The sequence below is a fragment of the Carcharhinus amblyrhynchos genome, chromosome 9 (assembly GCF_965287045.1).
Source record: "Carcharhinus amblyrhynchos chromosome 9, sCarAmb.v2.hapA, whole genome shotgun sequence".
Taxonomy (NCBI): domain Eukaryota; kingdom Metazoa; phylum Chordata; class Chondrichthyes; order Carcharhiniformes; family Carcharhinidae; genus Carcharhinus; species Carcharhinus amblyrhynchos.
In genome coordinates, this window is record NC_137332.1 from 57,391,119 (window position 1) to 57,404,787 (window position 13,669).

The following is a 13,669-nucleotide window of genomic DNA, read 5'->3' on the forward strand; positions in this document are numbered from 1 at the left end:
TTTGAATGAAGGAGTTACGTTTTCCAATTCAATGGCACCCTCCATGAATCCAGGGAATTTTGGAAAATTGCAGCCAGTGCACTAAATACTTCACCAACCACTCTTTACAATCTTAAGATGAAGACCATTAGGACATAGGGACTTTCTTTCTCTTCTCCCTTGGTAAAGGATATTCTTCTTTCGTAAAGCCAATTCATCTTCTTCCTTGTTAAGATGTAAAGTACTAATTTAGTACCTCAACCATGTTATCTAACTCTATGCGTAAATCCCTACTATGGTCCCTCTTCAGCCCTACACTTCCTTTTACAACCTTCTAATATTTATAAACACATGGAAGACCTTTGGATCCCTTTCTATGTTGGCTGCCAGCCTTTTCTCATATTCTCTCTTTGCTTCTCTTATTTCTTTTGATATCCTAGGTCCAATCATCTTTAACTGCTTCACCAATGATCATCCTTTCATAAGGTCAGAAGTGGGGATATTCACTGAAATTTGCACAGTGCTCAGCACCATTTGTGACTCCTCAGACACTAAAGTAGTCTGTATCCATATGTTGCAAGATCGGGACAATATTTAGACTCAGGCTGATAAGTGGCAAATAACATTGTGCCATGCAAATGCCAGACAATGATGATCTCCAAATGATGGACAACCTAACCATCTCCCCTTCATAATTACCGAATCCCACACCACCAGTATCTGACTTGGAGGAGCTAATTCTGTGGCAAGTAACCACTTCCTTGAATGAGTGCAGCCACAACAACAGTCAAGAAAGCTTGTTACCATCTAAGACTGCGGCTTACTTGATTGGCAACCCATCCACCACCAGCATCGACAACAGTGTATACTATTTTCAAGATGCACTGCAGCAACTTGCCAAGGCTCCTTCAACAACATCTTCCAAACCCTGCACATCTTCCACTTAGAAGGACAAGGATATTAGATGTATGGGAACGCAACTAGCTGTAATCTTCCCTCAAAAATGCACATCACCCTGACATGGAAACACATTAAATGCTCCTTCACTATTGAGGAATCAAAATCCTAGAATTCTCTCCCTAGAGGCATTGTGGGTGTACTATAACAAACGGACTGCAGTGAATCAAAAAAGACTCTCACCACCACCACCTTCTCAAGGGCAATTAGGGATGCTGGCCAAATACTGGCCCTGCCAACAATGTTAACATACTGTGAGAAAATATAAAAGAATAGCGAGTGCCATTTCTTGGCCGCTGATTGCAAAATCTAGGTCATTTTATAAACTAACAGCTTCAGAAAATATGTTGTGTGCTATTATTGTTTGAATGATCTTCAAATACTCCTTTCGTTTCACTTGTATTGTTTTAGTATTATCTAGATTTTTTTTTGTCTCTGTTGAACTCGTATCATACTCCAGCCTGATTATTTTATGCTGAATAATACATTATCAACTTCACGTACCAAAGGAACAGCAGTCACAAAAGTTACTCACTATATCTAAAATTTTATTTGATAAAACTTAGAATAAATTAAGCTACTTAAATCATTAATCAGCCTTTCTTGTGCTCTACTTCTAGAAGCTGTTCAAACTTTTTTTTTTTAAACTGTTATTATCTTTCAGTTAGTGTATTTACACATTAGGACTGCATGTCATGAAAACAAAGGTTTACACTGGCTTAGTAGGTTGACTGTACTTGTGTTGAAAACATACCAGTTTTCTTTTTTTCCTTTTATGAGGAGGTAAGGAAGATTGCTGTGGTAATTGGCTGCTTCCACTGCAGCGCGACAATTGCTGAGTCTTGATTTTTTCTTCCTAACAATTAATGTAAAAAAAAACACAAATGTTGTTTATAAGAACAAAAATATAAGTAGAAGACCATAGGGCCCTTTGAATCTACTCCACCATTCAATAAGACTTCTAATGTAGCAACTTTCCATAACTAACACTAACACACACACACACACACCAACACACACACAAATGCATGCATGTGAAGTCACAGCTTATGAAATTGCACAAGCTGAAAATTTTAACCAGAGGGTTATTACCCTCTTTATGGCATCTCACGGCTCAAACACAGATTAAATTTAACAATTAATTGAGCATTGATATTGATCTAGCATCAACTGCTGTTTATGAAAGTGCTCCAAACTTTTACCACCCTTTGTATTGGAAAAATTTCCTAGTTTCAGCTCCAAAAGACCTGGTTCTAATTTTTACGTTATGCTCACTCATCCTGGACTCCCTAAGTTATTTGATTATTGACCAATTACATTTACTTCATGACAACAGTGACTACGTTTCATTGACTATAAAGCATTTTGGGATGTCCCAATGTCATAAAATGCACTATAAAAATACAAGGTATTGATTTACTATTTGGGATCTTGGTTTACGTAAAATGCTTACATGTTTGTCTCTAGCACAGTTATTGCACCTCCAGTAATTTGCAGTATGTGAAGCACTTTGAGGAGTAATAGCATATAAATGCAAATCTTGTCAGAAATAAAACTATTCAGTATTAAATTTTGAATTAACAGTGTTCATTATAATAGTATCTGCTACATTTTTACCACGCTATAGCTGCTGAATCTACGCTGCCTTAAGCTAGAGGCTCCACACGTTCATTTGCAAGGAACGTGCAGCACAGTCACAGTGGCCCAGGTAGCACAGTCACAGTGATTAGCTTTACAGCTCCAGAGACCTAGGTTGGATTCCTGGCTAGTGTCAGTATCTGTGTGGAGTTTGCACATTCTCCTCGTGTGCATGGGTTTCCTCCGGTGCTCTGGTTTCCTCCCACAGTCCAAGGATGTGCAGGTTAGGTTAACTGGCTATGCTAAAATTTCCCCTTAGCGTTCTGAGATGCATAGGTTAGTGGGATTAGTGGGTAAATATGTAGGGATATGGTGAGTAGGGTGGGATTGTGGTCAATGCAGACTCAATGGGCCTCTTTCTGCACTTTAGGGTTTCTATGATTCTACGAATTTATTTCCACGGTGACTACGTTTTCAAAACAAGTTCAGAAAGAGGAGAGTCGAGATAGTTTGGTATGGTTCGCATCCAGATATAGACCAGGGCCCTTTTTTTTTTGAGATACCTGACACATGTAGAAAATAACTAGTCTCTGCCAAAGTATCTGCTAAATGAATATTTCAGGAGAACAGATTCCCATTTGTATGTGTGGAATTTCAGGGCAAATGTTAGTCCTCAAAATAACATTTTGACTTAGTAGCAGTAAGCCTGATTTCAGTGACACCTGTTGGATGCTACTCGGACTTCCTCTTGGTTGGGGGAAAAAAACCATTAAAAAAACTTCTCTCCGTAGCCGCTCCATAACCCCCCTGAAGCCCTGCCTTCACCTTCTCCCCACAGCCCCTCCCTCATCTGCTCCCGCAGCCCTGCTCTTAAGCTCTCCCTACACCCCTCTCCTTGCGCTCTCCTCACATGCCATCCCTTGCTTGCTCCCTGCAGCCCCACCCTCATGCTCCCTCTGCAGCCTTTTAGGATAAATTCACCCACTATCCCATGCATTCTGCAGGTTTTCAGGATACCCACTGAATAGGTGAATTTTAAAATCTGTTACTGAATACATACAGTGACTACACAATCGCTGTCCCCTGCAATCTTAGCATCCAGCCAGCCAAACTCAAGATGCCCACGTGAAAGAATTCCTGAGTTTTCATCACCATCTTCCTGTATTATCCACAGGGCCAGCTGCAGAAGGGAGCCAACATGGAACAGAGACTATATATATTTAAATACTTTATCCTGATTACTATTTCTAATTTTCAAACTGGACTTTTCCGCTGAACAGAAACAATTAAGATGAGTTTGGGAGTTATTCCCAACAATATCCAGAATAAATGAAACTCATTTTTAAGAATGTCACACCTCGTTTTTCCTAAGGAGCTATTAAAAGACAATCTGTAACAGGTCAGGCCAATTTGAAAGGGAGCTACAGGAAGCTATTCGTATTGGATAAGCCAATCTTGGTAGCCAAGTCAGTGGGTTGACTGAGAAATGCCTTTCCAAACACCAGACCCTCAACATAAATGGCCCCCATCATGGCTGCAAACAAAGCTAATTAACATCCCTTTGTGAAGTCATAAGGTGAAGAAAGGTCACATGACCCAAGACTCTGGCCTCGAACAGTTTAGTATGACCTTTCAGAGCTGTACACCCAGTGAACTGTTTTATTATCTGACTGACAAGCCTGCTTGTTGGGCTGGTTGTCCTGCTCTGACCAGACAGGCCAACCAGTCCATCTAACCCGACTCTGCTGGAAAATTTCATACCATTGCCTACAGAACCAACTCAGTCTCTGCCAGCCTATTTCATCTTCCAATATCAACACCATCTGAAAGGCAAATTTTATCCTTCAGCCAGCCAAACTCAAAATGCCTACCAGAAACAATCCCTCACTGGACTCTATTTTGGGACCATTTCAACCCATTTTCAATTTTTCTGCGCTCTTTGTGCAGTAAACCTCCTTTTCTTTGTTCCCACATTATTGCATGAATGCTGTGAGAGAAGTTGTGGACATCGATTTTGTACGTGTGAAATAAACTAACCTTCTCACTTAATCCTAACGAGTTTGCTGTAAATTATTAGTAAAACTGGATCACACAAAAATTAACCTGGAAAAAAGTTACCACTTATTCTTGATTCAAAACATCTTCCATTTACAAACAGCTACTAAGAGGAAAACAGTGGTGCTTGAATGGACTCCTTCTTGTCCATAACATAACTCAGTCAACGCCGAATTCCTCGAGGTAGCACATCAATTGCTGTATTTTCCACAAGAGCAGTCTTCATCTTGTCTGGGCCTATGTCTAGCTTAGAGCAGAAAGCACTGGGCGAGCTACATCTCACGTATGCGAAGGAGGAAGAGAGTGAAAGAGTCAGCACTCAGCAGTTCCTTTTGGATGGAGAGCAGAGGGCAGACATAATTATACTCTTCTGGATGGATGGATGGAGATGCTGGTACTCACACATAAGGACAGTGTTTCAGAAGCACCAGAGGCAAATGAGTTCCTGCAAATCAGAGATCCCAGAGACATTACTGAACCATGGGCAGACAATGGAGGAATCCATGAATCATATATGCTCTGAAACGTCTTAAGGTTTTGACTGAGTGGACTCCTCCATTGACTGACCACCCTCTTGCAGAGTCAAAGACAGCATCATTTGAGTGGACTCAGGGACAGAAGTGGCACGCTGAAATGCAGACAAAAAGAATGAAGCACTCTGTAACACTCAGCACTCAGTATCACTAGTGATGCAGAGATGCATGGAATAGATGCCAGCTGCATCCCTGTTGATGGTATTCCAGCATACAAGCGAACCATGAAGGAGCTGAGGTAGTCTAAGGGATTGATTAGTATACCACTCTGCAGAGGCACTGGTGACTGCCCTTGCCACTATGATCCCTGTGACCAAGGAACAACCTCTGCAGTGAAATCCTGTGGAACAGTCTGTTCCTGCAATGTTGCAGGCACAGCAGCCTGTGGAAGAGTCCTGAAGCACCTCCACAATGATGACAGAAGCCATTAGTACCACAGCCACAAGCAGAGGCTACTGAGCAAGTTGACTCCACCTCATCCTCAGGCAAAGAGGGAGCACCCGCAGGAGCAGACAGGAATGAATGGCAATATGTGTTAGGTACATTTTATGGCTCAATTTTGTGGGTGTTTGTTGCAGTTACGTTCACTGCGTTAAGTGACCAGGCATCACTTGACATCAAAAGGCTTTAAAGTTTTTATAAGTTTAGTTATTGTCACAAGTAGGCTTACACTAACCCTGCAACGAAGTTATTGTGAAAATCCCCTAGTCACCACACACCGACGCCTGTTTGGGTACAGTGAAGGAGAATTTATCATGGCCAATGCACCTATCCAGCACGTCTTTCGGATTGTGGGAAGAAACCAGAGCACCCAGAGGAAACCCACACAGACATAGGGAGAACATGCAGACGCTGCACAGATACAGTGACCCAAGCCAGGAATTGAATCCAGGTCCTTAGCGCTGTGAGGCAGCAGTGCTAACCACTATGCCATTAGCATCACCATCCCACTGTGCCGCTAAAAGGGCATTGGTGGGTGGAATGATCTCACAGTACCATGTTCTGTGTTTAGTGGAGGCTGTTGGTTGTGTTGACCCATTTTCTTTCAATGTGAATGGTGATGGGGTTATCCAGATGCGTGTGTTTAATGAATAATTTCTCTCTGATAGATGGTGAGTTACAGAGTTGTCCAAAGGCCAGGAACCTCTCAAGTGAAACACTGCTGAAGCAGTGTAGTCCTCACAGCCATGCCAGCCTACCTCAGCAGTCTACCTCCAATGCCGGGGCACTGGCTCCACTGGACCATCTGCTTCATCCTCCTCCTCAGAGAAAGAGTGGCATTTCAGGTTCTCCTCTTCCAGTTCCAAACTTCCTTCTGTCATCAAGTTGTGCAATGTGCAGCAGACAACCAGAATGTGAGATAGCCTGGCTGGCACACACCCTGTGACTGGTCACAGCTACCAAAATGCAACTTCAAGATGCCAAAGGCTTGTTCGATGTATGTACATGTTAGTATATGGTTTTGACCGAGCATCTCTCTACAACCATGGCCAGGTACTAGACAAGTGTCAAGGGATACCTCTTCAGCCCTATCCCTCATCAGCCACCCACAGACGGTGAACGTTGCCCTATGTTTGGCACCTGGTACTCTCAAAGGATAAGAGCATCAAATAACTGCCTGACAACCAAGACAGATCTGCAGTGATGGACTTCTTGTGTCCAGAGACATTCACTGATTTGAAGGCTTTTCCATTTAGGAATGTGGTTGGCTGGTTTGTCTATATCTTCATGATTATGTGGACAGAATCAACGTTGCCCCTGGATTTGAGGAAATCCATTAGTAGAGGCAAACCCCTACGTCCTCTGTGCATGCACTGGCCCATTTGAGTGCATGTAATCTCCTGTTTTCTGGAATAGGGCACTGATGCCAATTGTGAGATGACATCCAAATCAAATCCTTGGAATGACCTATGTGCATGGTGACCTTGACAGCTGCAGATAATGGGAGGCAGTGACACAGTGGTACTGTTGCTGTTGTAATCCAAAAACTTAGAATACTGCTCTAGGAACTTGGGTTCAAATCCCACCACAGCAGATGGCAAAATCTGAATTCAATAAAAAGTTGAAATTGAAAGTCAAAAGACCATCTGGTTTATTAATATCCTTTAGGGAAGCAAACCTGCCATTCCTTACCTGGTCTGACGTATATGAGGTTCCAAATCCACAGAAATGCGGCTGACTCTTAAAATGTCCTCTGAAATTTAAAGACAAATAGCGATTGGCAATAAATGCTGGCCCAGCCAGCAACACCCACATCTCACGAATGGATAAAAAAGAGGGAATTGCCACTGGGCCCACAAGACATCAGGTAATTGTAGACCAAAGCACAAACATCTGAGACCAACTGCCTGGATAAGTGCAGTATCCACAGAACTGGTGTTGTCATTTGTAGGAAGCTGACTATTGGACGGTACATCAGATGTTTTCGATACTGCTTTTTTCCCCTTGCAGCTCCCGTGCTTCTGTGACTTCCTTCTGAGAGGAGGATGCATCCGCTGAAGCTTCTTCCTGCTACTCTCTCCAAAGTCAGAATAGCCTAATCCCATCTCAGCTGCCTTGCCTGCCACTACCTCTGCCCAACTCAAAGCCCACTTTGTGCCAAAAGCCTCGTGTCCCTCTAAAGAGCCCAACTTCACAATATTGAGAAATACAAATCTCTGAGCAACAATAATGCTAACTGTGCCACTGCTTGAACCAGGATGTGTCATCTATCCAAATTTGCCCTTGATAAGGTGGCAGTAAGCTGCCTTCTTGAACCACTGCAGTCCATCTGGTGCAGATACATCAACAGCGCTGTACAGCAGAGAGTTACAGGACTTTGACTCAGTGAAAATGAAGGAATGGCAACATACCTCCAAGTCAGGATAGGATGTGGCTTAGAGCAAAATGCAGTAAGAAATCTCACAACCCCAGGTTAAAGTCCAACAGGAAACCGAAACACCTGGAGGAAACCCATACAGACATGGGGAGAATTTGCAACTCCACACAGATAGTGACCCAAGCCTGGGTTCAAACCCGGAACTCTGGCACTGTGAGTCAGAAGTTCTAAACACAGTGTCAATGTGCTGCCCTAATTTATTTTTTCATGGGATGGAGGTGTTGCTGGCCATTTTGTTACCCATCCCTAATTTCCCTTGAAGTGAACATTTCATAGGACAGTTATGAGTCAATCATATTTCTGTGGATCTGGAGCCATTTATAGGTCAGACCAGGTAAGGACATCAGGTTTCCTTCTATAAAAGGATTGAGCAAACCAAGCGGATCTTCTATGATGAATCAGTATTAGTTTAATAGTCACCATACTGAGATTACCTTTATATTCCAGACTCATGAGTTGAATTTAAACTCCACCATCTGTCAGTAGGATTTGAACCCACGCCACTAGAGCTTTCACTTGGGCCTCTGGAATACAACCCTGTGACATTATTACCATCTTCTACATTCAATGACAGTCATCTTCACCTCTAACATTACGATTGAGGGAAGGTCATTGACAAAGCAGTTGAAAATGGTTGGGCCTAGAACATTATCCTAATTCCTACTCACTCAAATTTTGAAGTTATTGCCGAGTAGGTACCATTTGACAGCATTGTCAGCAATTGTTCTTTATACATGAACAGGTGGTGAACAGAGGGATAGAAACCACATTTGGGCAACAAGTAATGAGTCCAAATAAGGAATAGGAATCGACACAGGCTTGGTGGAACACATGTTTTTTGTTCTTTACGCTTTGCTGATGATCAAGAATAGGATGATCTTCTATTTGTAAATGGTTGGATTGGATTTGTCTTGTTCATTTTGTAGACAGAACATACCTAGACAAATTGCCAGTCAACGTTAATGTTATAGCTGTACTGGAACAGCTTGGCTGAGGGTGCAGTTAGTCCTGGAGCACAAGTCTTCAATATTACAACTGGAATGTTGTCAAGACCTTCAGCTGTTTCTTGAAATCACATGGAGTCAATCAAATTGGCCAAATTCTGGCACTGGTGATGCAAAGCCTTCAGGAGGAGGCCAGGATGAATCATCCACACGGCACTTCTAGCTGAAGATGGTAGCAAACGCTTCAACCTTGATTTTTGCACTGGCCTTGGTTCTCCCACCATTGAGAACAGGGATATTTGTGGAGCCATCTCTTCTGAATTAAGTGTTTAATTGTCCACCACTATTCACAAAGGAATGTGGCAGGACTGCAGAGTTTGGTCTCATAGAGTCAGAGTCATAGGTTATTGTGGAATTGCTTAGCTCTTATCTATTGCATGCTGCTTTCGCTGTTTTGCTTGTGTGTCTTCCTGTGTCGTAGCTTCACCGGGTTGGTACTGCATTTTTTTTGGTATATTGCTGCTGCTCCTGCCAGCTCTTGCACTCTTCGTTGAAGCAGCGTTGATCCCCTATCTTGATGGTAATACTAGAGTGAAGAACATGCTAGTCCACGAAGTTGCAGATAGTCGTTGAATACAATTCTGCAGCTGTCCACTGCTAACAGCACCTCAGTTCTGAGCTGCTAAATCGGTTCTGAATCGATCCCAATCAGCACGGTGATAATGGCACACAACACAATGGACAGTATCCTCTGTGCGATAGGGGACTTTGTCTCCACAAAGGCTGTGCAGTAATCACTCCCATCAATACTGTCACATCCAGATGCATCTGCAACAGGTATAATAGCAAGGATGGTATAATATGTTTTCTTTCTTGTTGGTTCTTTCACCACCTGCTGCAGGCTCAGTCTGACAGATGTATGCTTCAGGGGAACATCTGGTCCCAGTACTTTCAGCCACTAGTTTAAGTAGTTCACTGATGGTGATTATCCTGTACATAGATTTTACTTTCTTTATTGGTTAGACATACTGTCTCTTCTCCAATCTAATTTGTATTTCCCACATGTTCTAAACACTAGCGTGCTGTACTTTTGTTCATCCCTGGGGTCACATCACAGTTTGCAACTTCTTTCATCAAACTCTGTAACTGACACACATTTAACTCCAATCAAGCCACCATTCCAGGGAAACTGCCTTGTGACATACACTCACAATTAGGAAGGTATTGTTTTTGTGGCACACAGTCAAATCACTGTTAACTGCCACCCAGGTTCAAGTCACTAATGGCATAATAATTCAAATAACCACTCTCAATAGAGGTTCATATTTATATCTATTATCTAGCTTAGACAAACTTCACACCATAAATACAATAAGCTATTTTCACGAATGGCTTGATTTGAAGTTTCAGCACTTGGGCCAACTGATCATTGTTAAAAGTTCTGGCAGAAGCAAATTTTCTTCGACTCCTTTGTTTACCTAATTCTGTTCATTAATTAATAAATGTCAAATGTATTTCAAAATTAATTCACTTTTTCATCCATGTCAATTTTCACATACATACACTAAAACCGTGTAAGTCAGCCCCTCGAGCCTGCTTCACCAGCCTGTATTGTTTTTGTAGTGTTACTTGATTTAATAAAATGTAAACTTATTACATGTGAAGATTAGATAATAAAAGATCTGCAATGAATTGTGTACAGTGAAGACTACTCACTAATGGTTAAATCTATTTACATCTTCAATATTAACAGCAGCACAGTATCCGTTGACACCTACATTATTTACATTTACATTGCAGAGTTAAGAACATTGAACAATGTCTGTAATATTACAGTTCTTAGTTCAAGTAACCACTAAAAGCTGACGTAAGCTTATACAATACACCAAACACTGGACTTCAGCTGGTAACTTCCCTGCAATTACCTCCACTCCACCCAAAGAAAAGGCATATGTGCAGAATTAACATTTTTAGAAAGTAAGCTTTTTTGGGTCTTCCTCACTGGTGGTATGTGGCAATCAGTGGGAAGCAGTGAATGCTCCAAAAATATTAGATACTTTGAAAGAAAAATCATACTGTCCTCACATCATGGTTGTGCTGCTGTGACTTTGTTTTCTCTGATGGAGACTTGGCCTTCTCTCGCTTGTGCTTTGAATGTTTTCTTGACATCACTTTTTCATTTGTGGAGCTTGAGAGAGTAGACAACGTTCCAAATTAATATTAAAACATGGAAATGCTTCAGAATCATAACATATATTAACATATGAACATACAAATTAGGAGTAGGAACCACATAGCCCCTCGAGCCTGCTTCACCATTCAATAAAATCATAGCTGATTTGACTGTAGCCTCAACTCCACATTCCCGCCTGCCCCGATAACCTTTAACCCTTTGATTATCAAAAATCTATCTAGTTCTGTCTTAAAAATAGTCAAAGACTCGGCTTCCATCATCTTTTGAAGAAGTGAGTTCCAAAGATTCCCACCCCTCAAGAAAAAGGAAATCTCCACATTTCTTTCTCCAATGGATGACCTCTTCTAGATTTATTCTGTTGAGAACTGTACTTTAATACATGCATAGAGATTATAGTTATGAATTTTTTAAACACGTGTATGCTCACTTTTGTATCACTCTCTTCTCCCAAACATCCTCTACTTCTGTTTCTCCTGCTCATTCATAGCTTATGATTTTCCTTCCTTTCACTTATTCCTGCATTTTAAATCCCCCCATCAAAATTTCTTTTGCTTTTCCTTTGCCATTTCCTTCACAAACTTCAATTTAGTCTCTTCTCCTCTACTTTCAGTCTCTTAATTTCTTTTGTACATACTGTGAAATATGGATAAAATCATCACAATGCAAGCACAAAATGGTTGTCACTGAAAGGCAAAAAAGGCAGCAGTAAGGGTCAATAAAAACTGGCACAACTGGGTTGCCATTGCTTAAATGTTCTTAGGGACTGTCCTAGAAACTGGATTTATATGCTGATTACAGGTTTCCCGCATTCCAATAGAAATGTCAGGCGTGAGCCAGCTTCTGCTTGGCTGGTTTTAACTTTTTGGGTGACAGCCCTTTAATGAGTATGAGGTGAAACTTTCCTTCATCTTTAGGAGGAAGCCCCAACTCATAGAACTGTCAACCAATCGGAAACCAGGAGCGCTTCCCACATCAGGATCAGTGGCCACCGCTGGGACTGCAGGACCCTGAAGGAAGATGAAGCTGGCGCCTGGTTGGCAAGCCCCAACATGGAGCGCGCGCATGGGGGGAGGAGAGGGGGAGGGGAGGGGGAGAGGGGGAGGGAGGGGAGGGGAGGGGAGGGGGAGGGAGGGGGAGAGGAGGGAGGGGAGGGGGAGGAGAGGGGGAGGGGGAGGGGGAGGAGAGGGGGAGGAGAGGGGGAGGAGAGGGGAGGGGGAGGAGAGGGGGAGGGGGAGGAGAGGGGAGGGGGGAGAGGGGAGGGGGAGGAGAGGGGAGGGGGAGGAGAGGGGGAGGGGAGGAGAGGGGGAGGGGGAGGAGAGGGGAGGGGGAGGAGAGGGGGAGGGGAGGGAGAGGGGGGAGGGGGAGGGAGAGGGGGAGGGGGAGGAGAGGGGAGGGGGAGGAGAGGGGGAGGGGGAGGAGAGGGGGAGGGGGAGGAGAGGGGGAGGGGGAGGAGAGGGGAGGGGGGAGAGGGGAGGGGGAGGAGAGGGGGAGGGGGAGGAGAGGGGGAGGGGAGGAGAGGGGGAGGGGGAGGAGAGGGGGAGGGGGAGGAGAGGGGGAGGGGGAGGAGAGGGGGAGGGGAGGAGAGGGGGAGGGGAGGAGAGGGGAGGGGGAGGAGAGGGGGAGGGGGAGGAGAGGGGGAGGGGAGGAGAGGGGGAGGGGGAGGGAGGGGGAGGGGGAGGAGAGGGGGAGGGGGAGGAGAGGGGGAGGGGGAGAGGGGGAGGGGGAGGGGAGGGGGAGGAGAGGGGGAGGGGGAGGAGAGGGGGAGGGGGAGGAGAGGGGGAGGGGGAGGAGAGGGGGAGGGGGAGGAGAGGGGGAGGGGGAGGAGAGGGGGAGGGGGAGGAGAGGGGGAGGGGGAGGAGAGGGGGAGGGGAGGGAGGAGAGGGGGAGGGGGAGGGAGGGGGAGGGGGAGAGGGGGAGGGGGAGGAGAGGGGGAGGGGGAGGAGAGGGGGAGGGGGAGGAGAGGGGGAGGAGAGGGGAGGAGAGGGGGAGGAGAGGGGGAGGAGAGGGGGAGGAGAGGGGAGGGGGAGGAGAGGGGTGGGGGAGGGAGGGGGAGAGGGGAGGGGGAGGAGAGGGGGAGGGGGAGGAGAGGGGAGGGGGAGGAGAGGGGAGGGGGGAGAGGGGGAGGGGGGGGAGGGGGAGAGGGGGAGGGGGGGGAGGGGGGGAGAGGGGAGAGGGGGAGGGGGAGACACACACAGGAGTTCACTCTGGGCAGTCTCTCTGATTGGCACAGATGGCCCAACTTTCACTGACCAGCAGCCCACAGGGATAAACCTGCCCGGGCATAGGCTTCACCTGCCACCCGTTAAACTGGAGCAGTGACAGAATGAGGTTCTTAACTGGGCGTTAACCACCCCATTCAAGAGCCCTAACTGGGCCATAAGTGAGCAGCACCCCCCCACCCACCCACCCCCACGCCAACCCCCCCACGCCAACCCCCAACCAGCACCCCCCCCACCCACCCACCCCCACGCCAACCCCCCCACGCCAACCCCCAACCACCCCCCCCCACACCACCCCCCCACCCCCCACGCCACCCCCCCCACCCCCCACG

The 13,669-nt window shown here is 45.3% G+C and overlaps 1 protein-coding gene across 2 annotated transcripts in view; it reads right to left on the minus strand.

Annotated features, from left to right (window-relative positions):
• The window catches only part of swt1 (SWT1 RNA endoribonuclease homolog), a 102,642-nt gene that overhangs the window by 87,724 nt on the left and 1,249 nt on the right, over positions 1-13,669 (minus strand). For both annotated transcript variants that reach the window (XM_080195737.1, XM_080195738.1), the window contains exons 2-3: positions 11,010-11,112; positions 1,691-1,792 (exon numbers count right to left, since the gene is read on the minus strand). In XM_080195737.1, the coding sequence (XP_080051863.1) occupies positions 1,691-1,792; positions 11,010-11,093 (186 nt within the window). In that variant the 5' untranslated portion in view covers positions 11,094-11,112. The remainder of the gene's footprint in view (positions 1-1,690; positions 1,793-11,009; positions 11,113-13,669) is intronic.